Source organism: Equus przewalskii, chromosome 3 (genome assembly GCF_037783145.1).
Source record: "Equus przewalskii isolate Varuska chromosome 3, EquPr2, whole genome shotgun sequence".
In the NCBI taxonomy this organism is placed as follows: domain Eukaryota; kingdom Metazoa; phylum Chordata; class Mammalia; order Perissodactyla; family Equidae; genus Equus; species Equus przewalskii.
The window spans coordinates 24,026,868-24,038,879 of record NC_091833.1 but is presented as its reverse complement, the minus strand read 5'-3'; the positions used below and the strand labels follow the sequence as shown (position 1 = coordinate 24,038,879).

Here is a 12,012-nt window from a genome sequence, read left to right as displayed (position 1 = left end):
TTCTGAAAGGAAAAGCTAGAAAATCCCTTAGGATTTGATGCTGTTAGCATATTTTATTAAACAAGAGAAGAGCTGCTGCCTCTTAAATGGGCCACGTAAGGCAATAGTAGGGGAAAGGGATGACACCCTCAACCCTAAGCCCGGCTTCCCAGGGGACTGGGCTGCATCAAGCTGGGTCCCCTGGAGTGCTGGGCCCAGGCCAGAAAAGCATCACTGCACTTGTCAGCTGGCGGTTCTGTGCTGGGACTGTAACCCACTTACCGCGCCTGAGAACTTCCTGAGGCTCGGTTTAAATAGGCCATCCACTTGGGCCACTTTGGAGGAGGTGGCCTTCCCCACGAGCCCTTCCTCTTTCTGGAGCATTTGGTCTCTTGGTCCCTGCTCCAGCTGTCCCAAGTTCTGAGGCTTTGCAGTGATACAGTCAAGTTAGAAATGGGAAGCAAGAACCCCGCGATGCTCACAGCTATTTTTGGTTTTACTGTTTACAAAGCACTTCTCACAGTTTCATTGTATTGTCAGAGATATTGTAATTTTTATTCCTGTTTTACAGAGAAGAAAAATAAGGCACAGAAAATTAAGTATCTTGCCCAAAGTCACACAAATAGTAAACGTCAGAGCCACTCTCATCCTCAACACCTTCTCTATCTCTGGGTGGTAGGGGAGTCCACGTCCAATAGAAGTTTTGTTCCTGCTCAGTTCTTGGCAGTAAACCAAAGCCATCACAAGCATCCTATCAGCAGCTGCAGCTGGCTGTGAATAGGGGCATGAAGTCGCCAAACCTGCCTTGATGGCTTTTGTCCGGGTTGCCCTTGGGAATTCAGTTGCATTCTGCACATGTGCCCCTCTTTGCTGCCTGAGGCCTTCTCTAAACCTGAACTCTGCCTGCTGAGCACCCAGCCTGGCTTCACTCTTGATAGTCCCAAGGTCAGCTGGACCCAGAACAGCTTCCAGGAACCTGCAAGACCATTCTTCATGCTCACTGAGCATCCTAATTTAAGTATGACTTCCTCCTCTTTAAAGGAAAGTCAAGAAGAAAGACCACAAGTGCTCAAAGCTGCATACTTCTCTTCCTTCCCCTGGCCCGCTCTCTCAGATAGGTAGTATCTGGTAGTGGCTCTCTTGAAACATGCCTGAAATTCTTCTCGAGCCACAGTTCACCCCTTTTTTTCTGCTGGAGCTTCAAGGGGCAGGTAAAGCACACTGCTGTCAAAACATTGATCCCCATCACAGTCTTCAGCCAGGACCAGTTGACTGGGGTGGGGAGGGATGATGGTTGGAGTGTAACGAAGCCCATCAATCAATTTGGGTTAACAGCCCCCTCTGGAAAATCATGGGTCCCTCAGTGTTAGGTGGAATGCGAGTTTGTTCTGTGGTGTGTCTATTTCCCCACCAGTCTCCTGTTTTCTCTCTTTATCAGAAGGGGTCCATGGTGTCTGTGGCTTCCTGTCGGCCAGGGAATCTGAAATTCAAATGTAACTGGGCATCCTCCATTTCACTTGCTAAATCTGACAACCTGACCCTGAGGGCTTATATCAGGCGAGCAGGCTCTGCTCTTGTGTTCCCAGCCATTCTGGCCTCTTGGTAGTTTTGACACAGCAGCTTAATCTCTGATCCCAGACCAGGTAGTGGTTGTTAGTCACTGAGAACACTCATCAAGAGAGCTGAGGGGCCGGTTCCGTGGCCGAGTGGTTAAGTTCGCGCACTCCGCTGTGGCGGCCCAGGGTTCGGATCCTGGGCGCGAACGTGGCACCGCTTGTCAGGCCACGTTGAGGCAGCATCCCACATCCCACAACTAGAAGGACATGCAACTAAGATATACAACCATGTACAGGGGGGGTTTGGGGAGATAAAGCAGAAAAAAAAAAAAACAGATTGGCAACCGTTGTTAGCCCAGGTGCCAATCTTTAAAAAAAAAGAGCTGACTGCTCCTCTTGGGTCATTGTCCTCAGGACCCTGGCAGAAGCTGGCTTCCCAAAATGATGGTGACAACATTAGCTGCCATTTTGTTGCACACCTGCCCTGTGCTAGGCATTATATATACACTATTTCATTTAGTCCTCACAACAGCCCTTCAAAAAAGGGATGATTATCCTTTTTTTTCTTTCTGGCAGATTAGGAAACAGAGTTGGCAGGTTACATGGCTTACCCAGAGTCACACAGCCAGCAAGTGACAGAGTCAAGATTCGAACTCAGAGTCGCCACCCCCTCTGTAGTAAGGCATAGGGTTAGTGGCTGCAGGCTTGGCTGGAAAGCAGAGAGGCTGGACTGCATTTCACAGAGTGCTCCGGGAGGGAAAGCGAAGCCCTGAGCTCAGCAAAGCAGCACAGGTTCCTGAACCTGGGAATGTTCTCACCATAAACGTAATGACCTTGTAATGACAGGTGCACATTTTCCACAGTGCAACAAAAGGAAAATTAGTGCAGAGATTCAATTAAGTCTCCCATTTTCAATGGCAATTTTGCTCTCTCAATAGATTAATGAGCAACAGAGATCCCCTCCCCCCAGGCAAATCTCGGCACACTTTATGGCAAGAAGGTGCATTAAAATGCAGCTGTGTCTCATTAAGCCGCCAGTCTGCCCGTTTCAGCCCTGTGCTGCCTTCCCATCCTGCCTGGGAGGACCAAGGGAAGCCTGGACCTGGCCCCAGGTTTGCGAGCCAGAGCACTGACCTTTGATGTGGACTGTAGGCAGCAGACGCTTAATCCCACCCCTTAGAGGAATTGAGGGAAAGGCCTCTTCTGTCAAGCTCACAGAAGCGACCTGGAGGAGCCAAGAAGAGGAGAGAAAGGTGGGGGGAAAGGTAGTAGCTGAAGGCAGTTAAATCGCTTTTGAAGCGAGCTCTTTATGTAGCTCAGCTCTCTGCCCCTTCACTGCAGTCCAAGAGGGTGGTTTTTACTACCCTGTTTCTTCCATTTTCAGATGCATTTATTTTTTTAACATTTTGATATATACATGCAGCATGCATAGCTTTCTCTCCCCTACAAACTCAGCACACTACTAAGGCCAGGAAATATGGCATCACTGTTTTGCTGTTGAGAAAAATTGAGGCTCAGGGCTATTCAGTCCTTGACCAGCGTGGCCCAGCTAATGAGTAACGGCTCCAAACCTGGGCTTGACTAAGCCTGCATTCTTTCCTTAAGACCTTGTTACAAAATTGGAACATTCTCCTGCCACCAAGGCTCTGATGTGCTTTCCCTTTGATAAGTTGTTGCTTTCTCCTTTTCATTTTCTTTTCTTATACATCTGAACCAGAAACATCCTTGTTTAGATCCAACATGAGTGGTTTGGATGTTACTGAAAGAGTCGTGGGTGGTCAGTCTGGGCACCAACTGTTGTCATCTGTTTGCATTTGCTGTAACCCCATGATCGCGCTGGCCAAGTGGCCCCATTCACACCGGAGGGAGAGGGTGCGCTGGGACAGTGCAGAGGAGGCATTTCTCTGGCTGGATTCTGCTGACAAACATCTTTTTTCGTTTTCTTCTAGGTACATTGAACGGAAAGCTTTTCTAGACCGAGTGGATCACAGGCAGTTTGAAATTGAGCGGGATCTCAGGCTGAGCAAAATGAAACCCTAATGTTATGGGGGAAAATCAGTAGCAGCTTAATCCGGTTTACAATGTGAGCTTTTTGTGCATCTGTGAAATGTTTCCGGTATTTCTCACTGACTGTTTCCCAGCAAGGTCTTTTTTTGTACTTTGAATCTGTGTCTTTGTATCTTGATCTCACGTGGTTTCATTCATTTTACTTTTAAAAGTTTGTCCTTTAAAATAAATAAATAAGTAAGTACAAGTTGGTCTTTTGAGAGGCTGGCGAAGATGATGGCACACTCACCTTCCCTTATTTTGCTGCGAAGTCCTCCAGGGCAAGGCAGTATGCCCCAGACCTGTCTGAGCTGGCCTAGGGGAGGAGGGCTGCCCGGCCTGGGTGTGCATTTCTGGCGCCGTGGGGCTCTCTCTGAGTCAGCCTTGCTGTGGAGACCGAGGGAAGGAGGCTCACCAGCGCTGCGGAACCCCAGGTCCTGGGCAGTTTTGTTCTCAGTTCCGCTCGTGCTTCTCTTCTGATCTCCTTCTCCATCCTGAATGGGATTCCTATTTACTGGTATAGAGTAAAGCTGAAAATAAGGATATATTATTGCTGAATTAGAGATTTTTTTTCCCTTCAGTCTTTTTCCTCTTCCTAAAGTCAACTTCAGATGTGCTCTCACCTCAATAATTCTTTAGTTTTTGGTTTGTCAAAAGAGACTGTGAAGGGCTCTTTCTTTTTTATACTCCGTAGGAAAATTTAAATTCCAAACTTCATAGTAATAGAGCTGTAAACCCCACAACCTGCTCCGTGTATGTGTGTGCGTGTGTGTGTCCTGAGTCACATGGACAGGTTTGAGGGAAGGTAGGGTTGTGAGTGTGCTCACGTGTGTGTGTGTCCTAAGTAACATGGATAGTTTGAGAGGAAGGTTAAGGTTCCAAAGACTGGGATCCAGTTCCTGCCTGGACGTCTATCAGCTATGTGACCTTGACCACAGCTCAGCTTTCTGAGCCTCCATTCTCTGGTCTGTAAAGGCATGAGGAACACCAGTACCTCGTAAGGGTTGAGATGAGCTAATGACACACCTGAGGGCTATAAGCACAGGCCTCCCCATCCAGTCCTTTAATATTCGACCCTACATGGTTATGGGGTTACGAACTTTATTGCTCGGGAGGGTAGTCTACAACCTACATTCGAACACATTGTCCACATCCATGATGATAAAGGATTCTAGAACTGGTACTAGTGCATTCAGGCCAGCGTCAGAACAGGCCTCAGTTCTGGGCCTACACGGGGACACAGGAATAACAGGAAAGTCCTTTAACCTAAGACTATCCAGCATTTTGATTAGGGCGGGACATCCAGACCTACAGGAGCCACCAGCTGAGACCGAGATGCAAGTCGTGCCATGTGTATCCTCAGGTGTGTCGTCCCTTGTTGACTGCCTTGTGGATGGCTGCCTCGTGGGATGCTGGGGTTCTTCACACAGGTGGGTTAGCTAGTCTCGCTTTGCTCCGAAGGCATAGAGAGAGGAGTCAAGTATGTCAGTGATGGTCACAGCAGGGCCTTGGCCCTGCCTGTTTTACTCATGATCCAGGCTTCTCCCTCTGTACTCTGTATTAGGTTAATGCTACAGCTCTGCAGAAAGGTCGGCTCCTTTCTTCGCCCTCTTGGTTTGGTGAGTCTTTTCCTGACAGGTTTGCTGCACGCATCTGATCTCCACTAGATGACTTTTTACGCGTTCGTGAGTCTTTTGAAAAGCTCCTCTAGCCCAGCCCCTTCTTCTGACAGAATCTGGCAACTTCTCAAGAATTCATAGCTGTTTGCACCATTCTTGTTACAGATGCCCTTCCTCCCAGCTTTGTAGATCCTTACTTTAGTGTTCCCAGACTTTCACATTTAAAATTATTTCCTTTGCCTTGACTTCACCTGCCTCCCTCTCGATCTACATGTAACCTCCTTAAAAGCCACTCATATTGAACTAAGTTCACCTTAACTGATGAAGCAGCTTCCTCTGGCTAATGTGCATGTGTGTGTATGTATGCACATACGTGTATCATTTTACAATGAGACTTTTTAGAAGCAGTTTCAAAGCAGGCTTTCATTTCTGTCTCATTGGCCATGGCTGAATCATCTGACCACCCCCAGCAGTAGGGGAGGCTGGAAAAGCCTCTGTCGTGGAAGCTGGCTGGGGCAGGGGGTTGCAGGGCAGGAATTAGGAGTAGGTGATAGGTCAGCCAACCAGGGTACCCAGCACACTCAGTTCTTTGTAATAAATCCACAGGCTTTTCTCCATTTGGTCTTGACAGTTGTCCCAGAGGAGTGGGTGGGGTTAGAGATGAAACAAGATGGGCCGTGTATTGGTAACTGTTGAAGCTGGGTGAGGAATACATCATGTTCTTTACAGTATTACCTCTACTTTTATATAGATTTGAGTTTTTGATAATCATTTTTTTCAATTGTCCCAGAGAGGCAGAATTGAGCTGTTTATAAGGACTTTGAGGTGTTCCAGCCATTCCAGGACAGAATGGGCAGCCTTCAGAAGCCCTGCTCTCCACCTCCTAAGATCCTGTGCTTATTTGACAACTTGGAAACTAATCTGTACAGATTCTATGTCATCTCATCTCCCAGACTTTTTTGTTGTTGTTGTTTTGAGGAAGATTAGCCCTGAGCTAACATCCGTGCCCATCTTCCTCTACTTTATATGTGAGACGCCTGCCACAGCATGGCTTGATAAGTGGTGCGTAGGTCCGCACCCAGGATCCGAACTTGCAAATCCCAGGCCGCTGAAGTGGAGCGTGCGAACTTAACTGCTGCACCACCGGGCTGGCCCCCTCATCTCTCAGACTTTGAAGCACCTCCTCTGATGCCTATATTCACTTCATAGTGTTGTGGATCAATTCCAAGGGATGGTGGAATTTGCCAGCAAGAGAGGTCCTTGGACGTGCGCAGTTGGTCTCCAAATGTGTGATTGTTTCTCGTAGGTGTAAACCAGACCCCAGGATATGTGTGTCTTCTTAGCCCTTCCTGACCATCCACAGTGGGCTGAGCACTGTGGCTGCAGAATGAAATGTGCCTTGGCTGCCAGTCAGGGACCCAGGCAGAGGACTAAGGTGTAGGAGAAAATATGAAGGAAATGACACAGCCACTAAGGAGCAGACCTGCATGATTCAGCAATTGGTGAAATCTGGAGAGGGTGAGGTGTGGGCATCCATGTGGGCGCCTGAGGCAGGCATGGACCACCCTTGGGCCTTCCTCTTGGTCGTCTGTGCTCCTGCCTGAGCTCCATCTCTGTCCTTGGCAGGACCTACTTTCTCAGTCAGCATTGCTACCTGTCCTGACCTCTTCCTCCCTCACTCTCCAAAGGACTGAGAGCTGCCTCAGCAAATGCCTGGCCTTTCCCAGTGGGCCCGTGGCAGCCAGGCTGAGTGGTGGGGCTGATTGAGTTGTGTTATCTGCAATCAAGAATCACCTTTTTTATCTGAGTCTTGTTTGCAAGATGGCAGACACCATCTAGCCCATAGTTTTTAAGAACAAGTGGATAGTATTTTATCTGGCTCTGCACATCCACATTTAGTGAAAACTAATCTGCCCAACTCCCAAAGGAAGTGATGGCCCTTTATCCAGGAGTTGGGAAATGTCAAGGAAAATATTTGCAGGAAGTGGAAAGACTGAGTCAGTGCTGAGAGGCAGTTCAGCAGCCGTTTGTTGGTGACCATGCGCCTCCCTTGCCATGGCGTGAAGGACAAGAGGACGGCCTGAGGACGCTTCCTGGCTGGCCTGCAGAGTCCAGAGAATCCTTGAGCGTTGAGGTTCCTGGCCTTGCTCTTGCCATCAGTCTTTGTCTTCTCCTTGTCCCAGATGGGTGTGTCAGGTTTTCAGGGCATCTGGTACCTTCCCATTACTGAAAAAACTGCCCTAAAACAGTGTAAGATCAAAGAATAAAACAAGCTTCTTTATGTGTTCTCACCTATTTCCTGAGGAACAAGGTGTTCTAATTAGGAATTCTGTATAAGGTCTCTAGGGGAGAAGGGACCGCATTAAGAACTAAATCTTGAGAGAGCTGTACACTGTCAGAGCTGAGGAGGAGGAGCTGGACTAAGAACCCTGGCAGGCGCTTAGCTGGTGCCTGAGGCCATGAGAACTGCACAGGTGCAGCAGGCTAGCTGAAGGCTGACCCCACAGAAGGACGAGGAGAATCTTCCTAGAAAGGAGTGGAGTGATGGTGCTTCTGGTGCCCAGGCAGGCCAGGTGACAGGGCCCTCCAGGTGCTGTGCTGCCTCGTGCTGTCAGCTGAACAGAGGAGGTGTGTGATGTGGGGTCGTTAGCGTGGCACAGTGTGGTTGGCGTGGCGTGGCAGGAGGGAAAGGACCCAGAACAGGCTCTTGAGAGTACAGTCTTCAGGCATTTGGTAGCAGCCTTTAGCCAGAACTGGAATGGCTCAGGCATGTTGGATAAGAGTACATGACTTTTGTTTTGTTTTGTTTTTGCCAAGGAAGATTTGCCCTGAGCTAACAACCACTGCCAATCTTCCTCTTTTTGTATGTGAGCTGCCACTACAGCATGGCCACTGACAGACGAGTGGTGTAGGTCCACACCCAGGAAGTGAACCCAGGCCGCCAAAGTAGAGCATGCCGAACTTAACCACTAGGCCGCCAGGATTGGCCCCATGACTCTTTTAATTACCAGAAAGCAGAAGTGAACAAATAGGAATTGGTATGAGATGGTGGATTCCTGGGGAAGGATCAGAAGCTCTTAGCTTCACCAACAAATGATGGAGTGGTCCCTTGTGCCAGTGCTTCCTCACAGCTTATCTCATCAGATCCTTTCTTCATTTTTCAGAAGAGGAAACTTGCCTAAGGTCAAACTGCAGAAAAGCCAGTGATCACACCTACATCTTAGGACTGAAGGGCAAGATGGGGGGGTCTGGTGCAGGCAAGATTAAACAGCCTTTCATCGCCTTCTGGATCCCAGTTCCATAATGGAGGATTCACGTTGGAAAGGCAAGACTTGATTGTAAGGGATCAGAAGAACCAAAGATGAAGAGGTGCTTGCAGTTGAAAAGAATGGCAGCTGGCACACACTGGTGCCAAAAGTTTGTGTCAGAAGTACAGCAAAGGCCTAGGTGCACTGGCTTCAGCTTCCAGTCCTGCCTACACCCTGGGGCAGCATCCGAACCACTCTCTGCATGGGGGTAGTGCGCTGCCTCACCTAGACAGCCTCAGGCCTCATGGTGGTGTCACTCATGCATACGCTGTGCTCCAGAACCAAGTTTCCGTACTAAGCAGTGGAAGCAGAGTTGCCCTCTCCTCTTTAGGATGCTGCCTGGCAGGGAGTGAGGGGAGGAGGGATTGGGTGCCAGGTGACTGCATCTTGGAGAGTCAGGGTATCTTAAGTGCCACTCCCACGGTACCTCCTTCCCTGGCTTATAGGCGTGCCCAGAGTTTCTGCCTCAGACTTTTCTGTAAAGTCTTTTTTTTCTGCAGCTTTTTTTTGTGTGCCCTCTTAGCCCAACTTAGATCCAAAAATACTGTCAGATGCAGTCTTTGTGCACAGGCAAATTGACCACAACAAAGAAAGAGGGATGTGGAAATCCAGAAGATTCCTCCCTGGTCCCCTGCAGCCTGGAATGGCCCTAACCACAAAGACCCTCCTGCAGGGTCTCCTCCCTGTGGTCTGCCAGTGAGCTTTCCCTGTGATCTCAGCTGATAGGGTGGACTGATCTTTGTTCAAGTAAGGTACAAGGTAGCTATGTGAGGGAGGGGAGGACGGAGGTTAACACAAGGAGAGCATTATTGGGGTCAAATACACTGGGGTTGGTATCCTGCCCCTAACCTTAAATCCTAGTGCTGTGATCCAGGTTGAGATCCTCTGAGTCTCAGATTCCATCTTCAAAAAGTTGCTAAGAATGATGTTAATAATCCTGCTCTGCCTCCCTGACAGCATTTCATTAATGAAATACAGTACCTAACTGTTAAGTTACCATAATTAAATTGTGCACCTGGCTTCCAGCCCCTCAAGACAGCCAAGCTTATGTGAATAAATCTGGAACTGCACTTGGCCCTTGACACAGCAACTGTACTCCTGGGTTGATGTCCTAGAGAAGCACCAGCATGTGCACAAGGAGGTAGGACGAGGTGATCATAAAAACTTGGAAACCACCCAACGCCCGTTAGGAGAAAGGATCAGTTGTGAAATAGTCACACGGTGGAATATGATACAGCGATGAAATGGACGAAGCTCGTAATCAGCATTGATGCAATAAGGAAGTTGCGAAAGACCTAGCATACGATCCCAGTTATACAAGTTCAAAATGTGGACGTAGAGGTGATGGTTGTCAGCATTGTGAATGCACTAAATACCACTGAATTGTAAGCTTTAAAATGGTTAATTTTATGTTATGTGAATCTCACCTCAATAAAAAAAAAATTTTAACATGCTGAAGATACTATACATTGGTTCAGAATATATATATCATTATACATAAAAATACATATATAAACATAGTCATATATAAATAAATGGGTGATAAACACCAAACTCAGCATGGTGGTTACCTCTCATGGGATAGGGAAGATTACATGATCAGAGAAAGATAAAAAGGAGCTTAATTTGCAGATGAGGTTTTATCTTAAATTGGGATATGAGGACACAGATACTTCTTACATTATTCATTATACCTATTTATCTGAAATGTTTCAAGGTAATTTTTTAAAAAGAAAGACAAGCGAGCCCACATTTAAACCTGTATCACCTCTGTCTGTCTCCTTACAAGAGAGAGGTCCAAGGGATGGACTTCAGGGATGGAAGGGTTGCCATGGTGATGAGCTTGCTGGGTGTCAAGGAGCTTTCTCCACATTCCATTCTGGGCTAGCAGGCATTCCAGAATGACCCCCAGCAAGCAACTCCTGGGAACATTCCTCAGGAGAGGAGTGACTCACATGGGTGCCCTCCAACTCCCCTTTCTCTGAAAAGCAGGTGGCAGCTGGGAGAGCTGACGGGTCTGTGCCAGGCCCTCTGCCCCCTCTCAGCACAGCCGATGGTGCGAGGCCTGCTGAGTCAGCCTTTCCTTCACCCACACAGCCTCGACAGATGCACAGAGACAAGACACAAACAGGCCATGTGTTAGAAAGGTGCGGCAGGCCTCGACTTGTTAGATGCAAATAAATGGTTCCTGACCTGGATAAATGAGCTTGAGATTTGAAGACACCACAGTGAATTACAGTCAATGTCTGGGTTTTCTAGTGGAAGTTATGGAGCTGTCTTTCGTGAAACTCTGCTCAGCATCCTGAGCTGTCCCCAAGGCCCTTGGGCCACAGCTCTGACATGAGGCTACTGTGGGTGCCCTCTCTCAGTGGGAGGTGTGGCCAGACTCCTCAGGGTGTGGAAGACTTGCTGGGCCAGCTGCCCTGCTCTCCTCTGCAGGGAGGGCAGGAAGCTATCCTCTTTGACTAGTCCCACTAATTTCTGTTAATGATTTAATGCCCTACTTCTCCCAGTTAACATCTTTGCGTTATAACCTAAGTCTGCCCACGTTTGAGGCACCCTAACTGGCAAATGTAAGACATTTCTTTTTTAATTTTTTTTCTGCTTTTTCTCCCCAAATCCCCCCAGCACATAGTTGTATATTCTAGTTGTGGGTCCTAGTTGTGGCATGTGGGATGCTGCCTCAACACGGCCTGACGAGCGGTGCCATGTCCACGCTCAGGATCCGAACCAGTGAAACCCTGGGCCACCAAAGTGGAGCGTGCAAACTTAACCACTTGGCCATTGGGCCGGCCGCTGGAAGACATTTTTAAGTCGAAGTTCTTTGGGTGCTTGAGGGCACTGTCTAGGGCAGAGTGGGCCCTCTCTGTCCCAGACGCCTCATCAGATTGCCTAATCAGATTGCCTCATCTTTACTATTGTCTCTAGCTGGACTTCACAGTTCTGTTGGAGTAGAGTGGAACTCTGAGTAGTCAGGGACAGGATTGAATTGAATGGTTGGACATCGAGCTGGTGTTATAGAATTGGTTGGACCTCACTTTGATCTAACGCTTTCCTTAACGGCAAACATCAGCCGCAGGCGGCTGAGAGGCAGCAGGATATAGTGAAAGACACGCATGTTGGAGAGTCAGGACAGCCGAGTCTAATCCCAGCTCTGCTGACTAGCAGGTGCCCTCAGGCCATGGCTTGGCGCTCTGTCTCCCCTGCCTGCCATTTCTGCATCCGTAAAATGCGGGGTGGGGAGGGGGGTGTAAATAATCCTGGGGGTTTAACACTAAGAATCTGCATTTCTAACAAGCAGCCAGGCCAGGCGGTTCTTAAGCTCTCTGAAGTTTGAGAACCACTACTATGGCCTCCCTACTTATAAAAACTTAAAAAGCCTCCAGCTATGTATTTAGGAAAATTCCATCTTCCTTTATTCTTGCCACTTCAAATAATTCAAACTCCTAAATTCCTGACGCACCAGCAAACCATAGTGAGTAGGCCCTGGTCTCCTCCGTGCTG

The 12,012-nt window shown here is 48.3% G+C and overlaps 1 protein-coding gene across 2 annotated transcripts in view; it reads left to right on the top strand.

Moving 5' to 3' along the window:
* The window catches only part of CFDP1 (craniofacial development protein 1), a 127,542-nt gene extending 123,753 nt beyond the window's left edge, over positions 1–3,789 (top strand). For both annotated transcript variants that reach the window (XM_008523418.2, XM_070613903.1), the window contains one exon: positions 3,485–3,789. In XM_008523418.2, the coding sequence (XP_008521640.1) occupies positions 3,485–3,575 (91 nt within the window). In that variant the 3' untranslated portion in view covers positions 3,576–3,789. The remainder of the gene's footprint in view (positions 1–3,484) is intronic.
* The last annotated feature ends 8,223 nt before the right edge of the window (positions 3,790–12,012 follow it).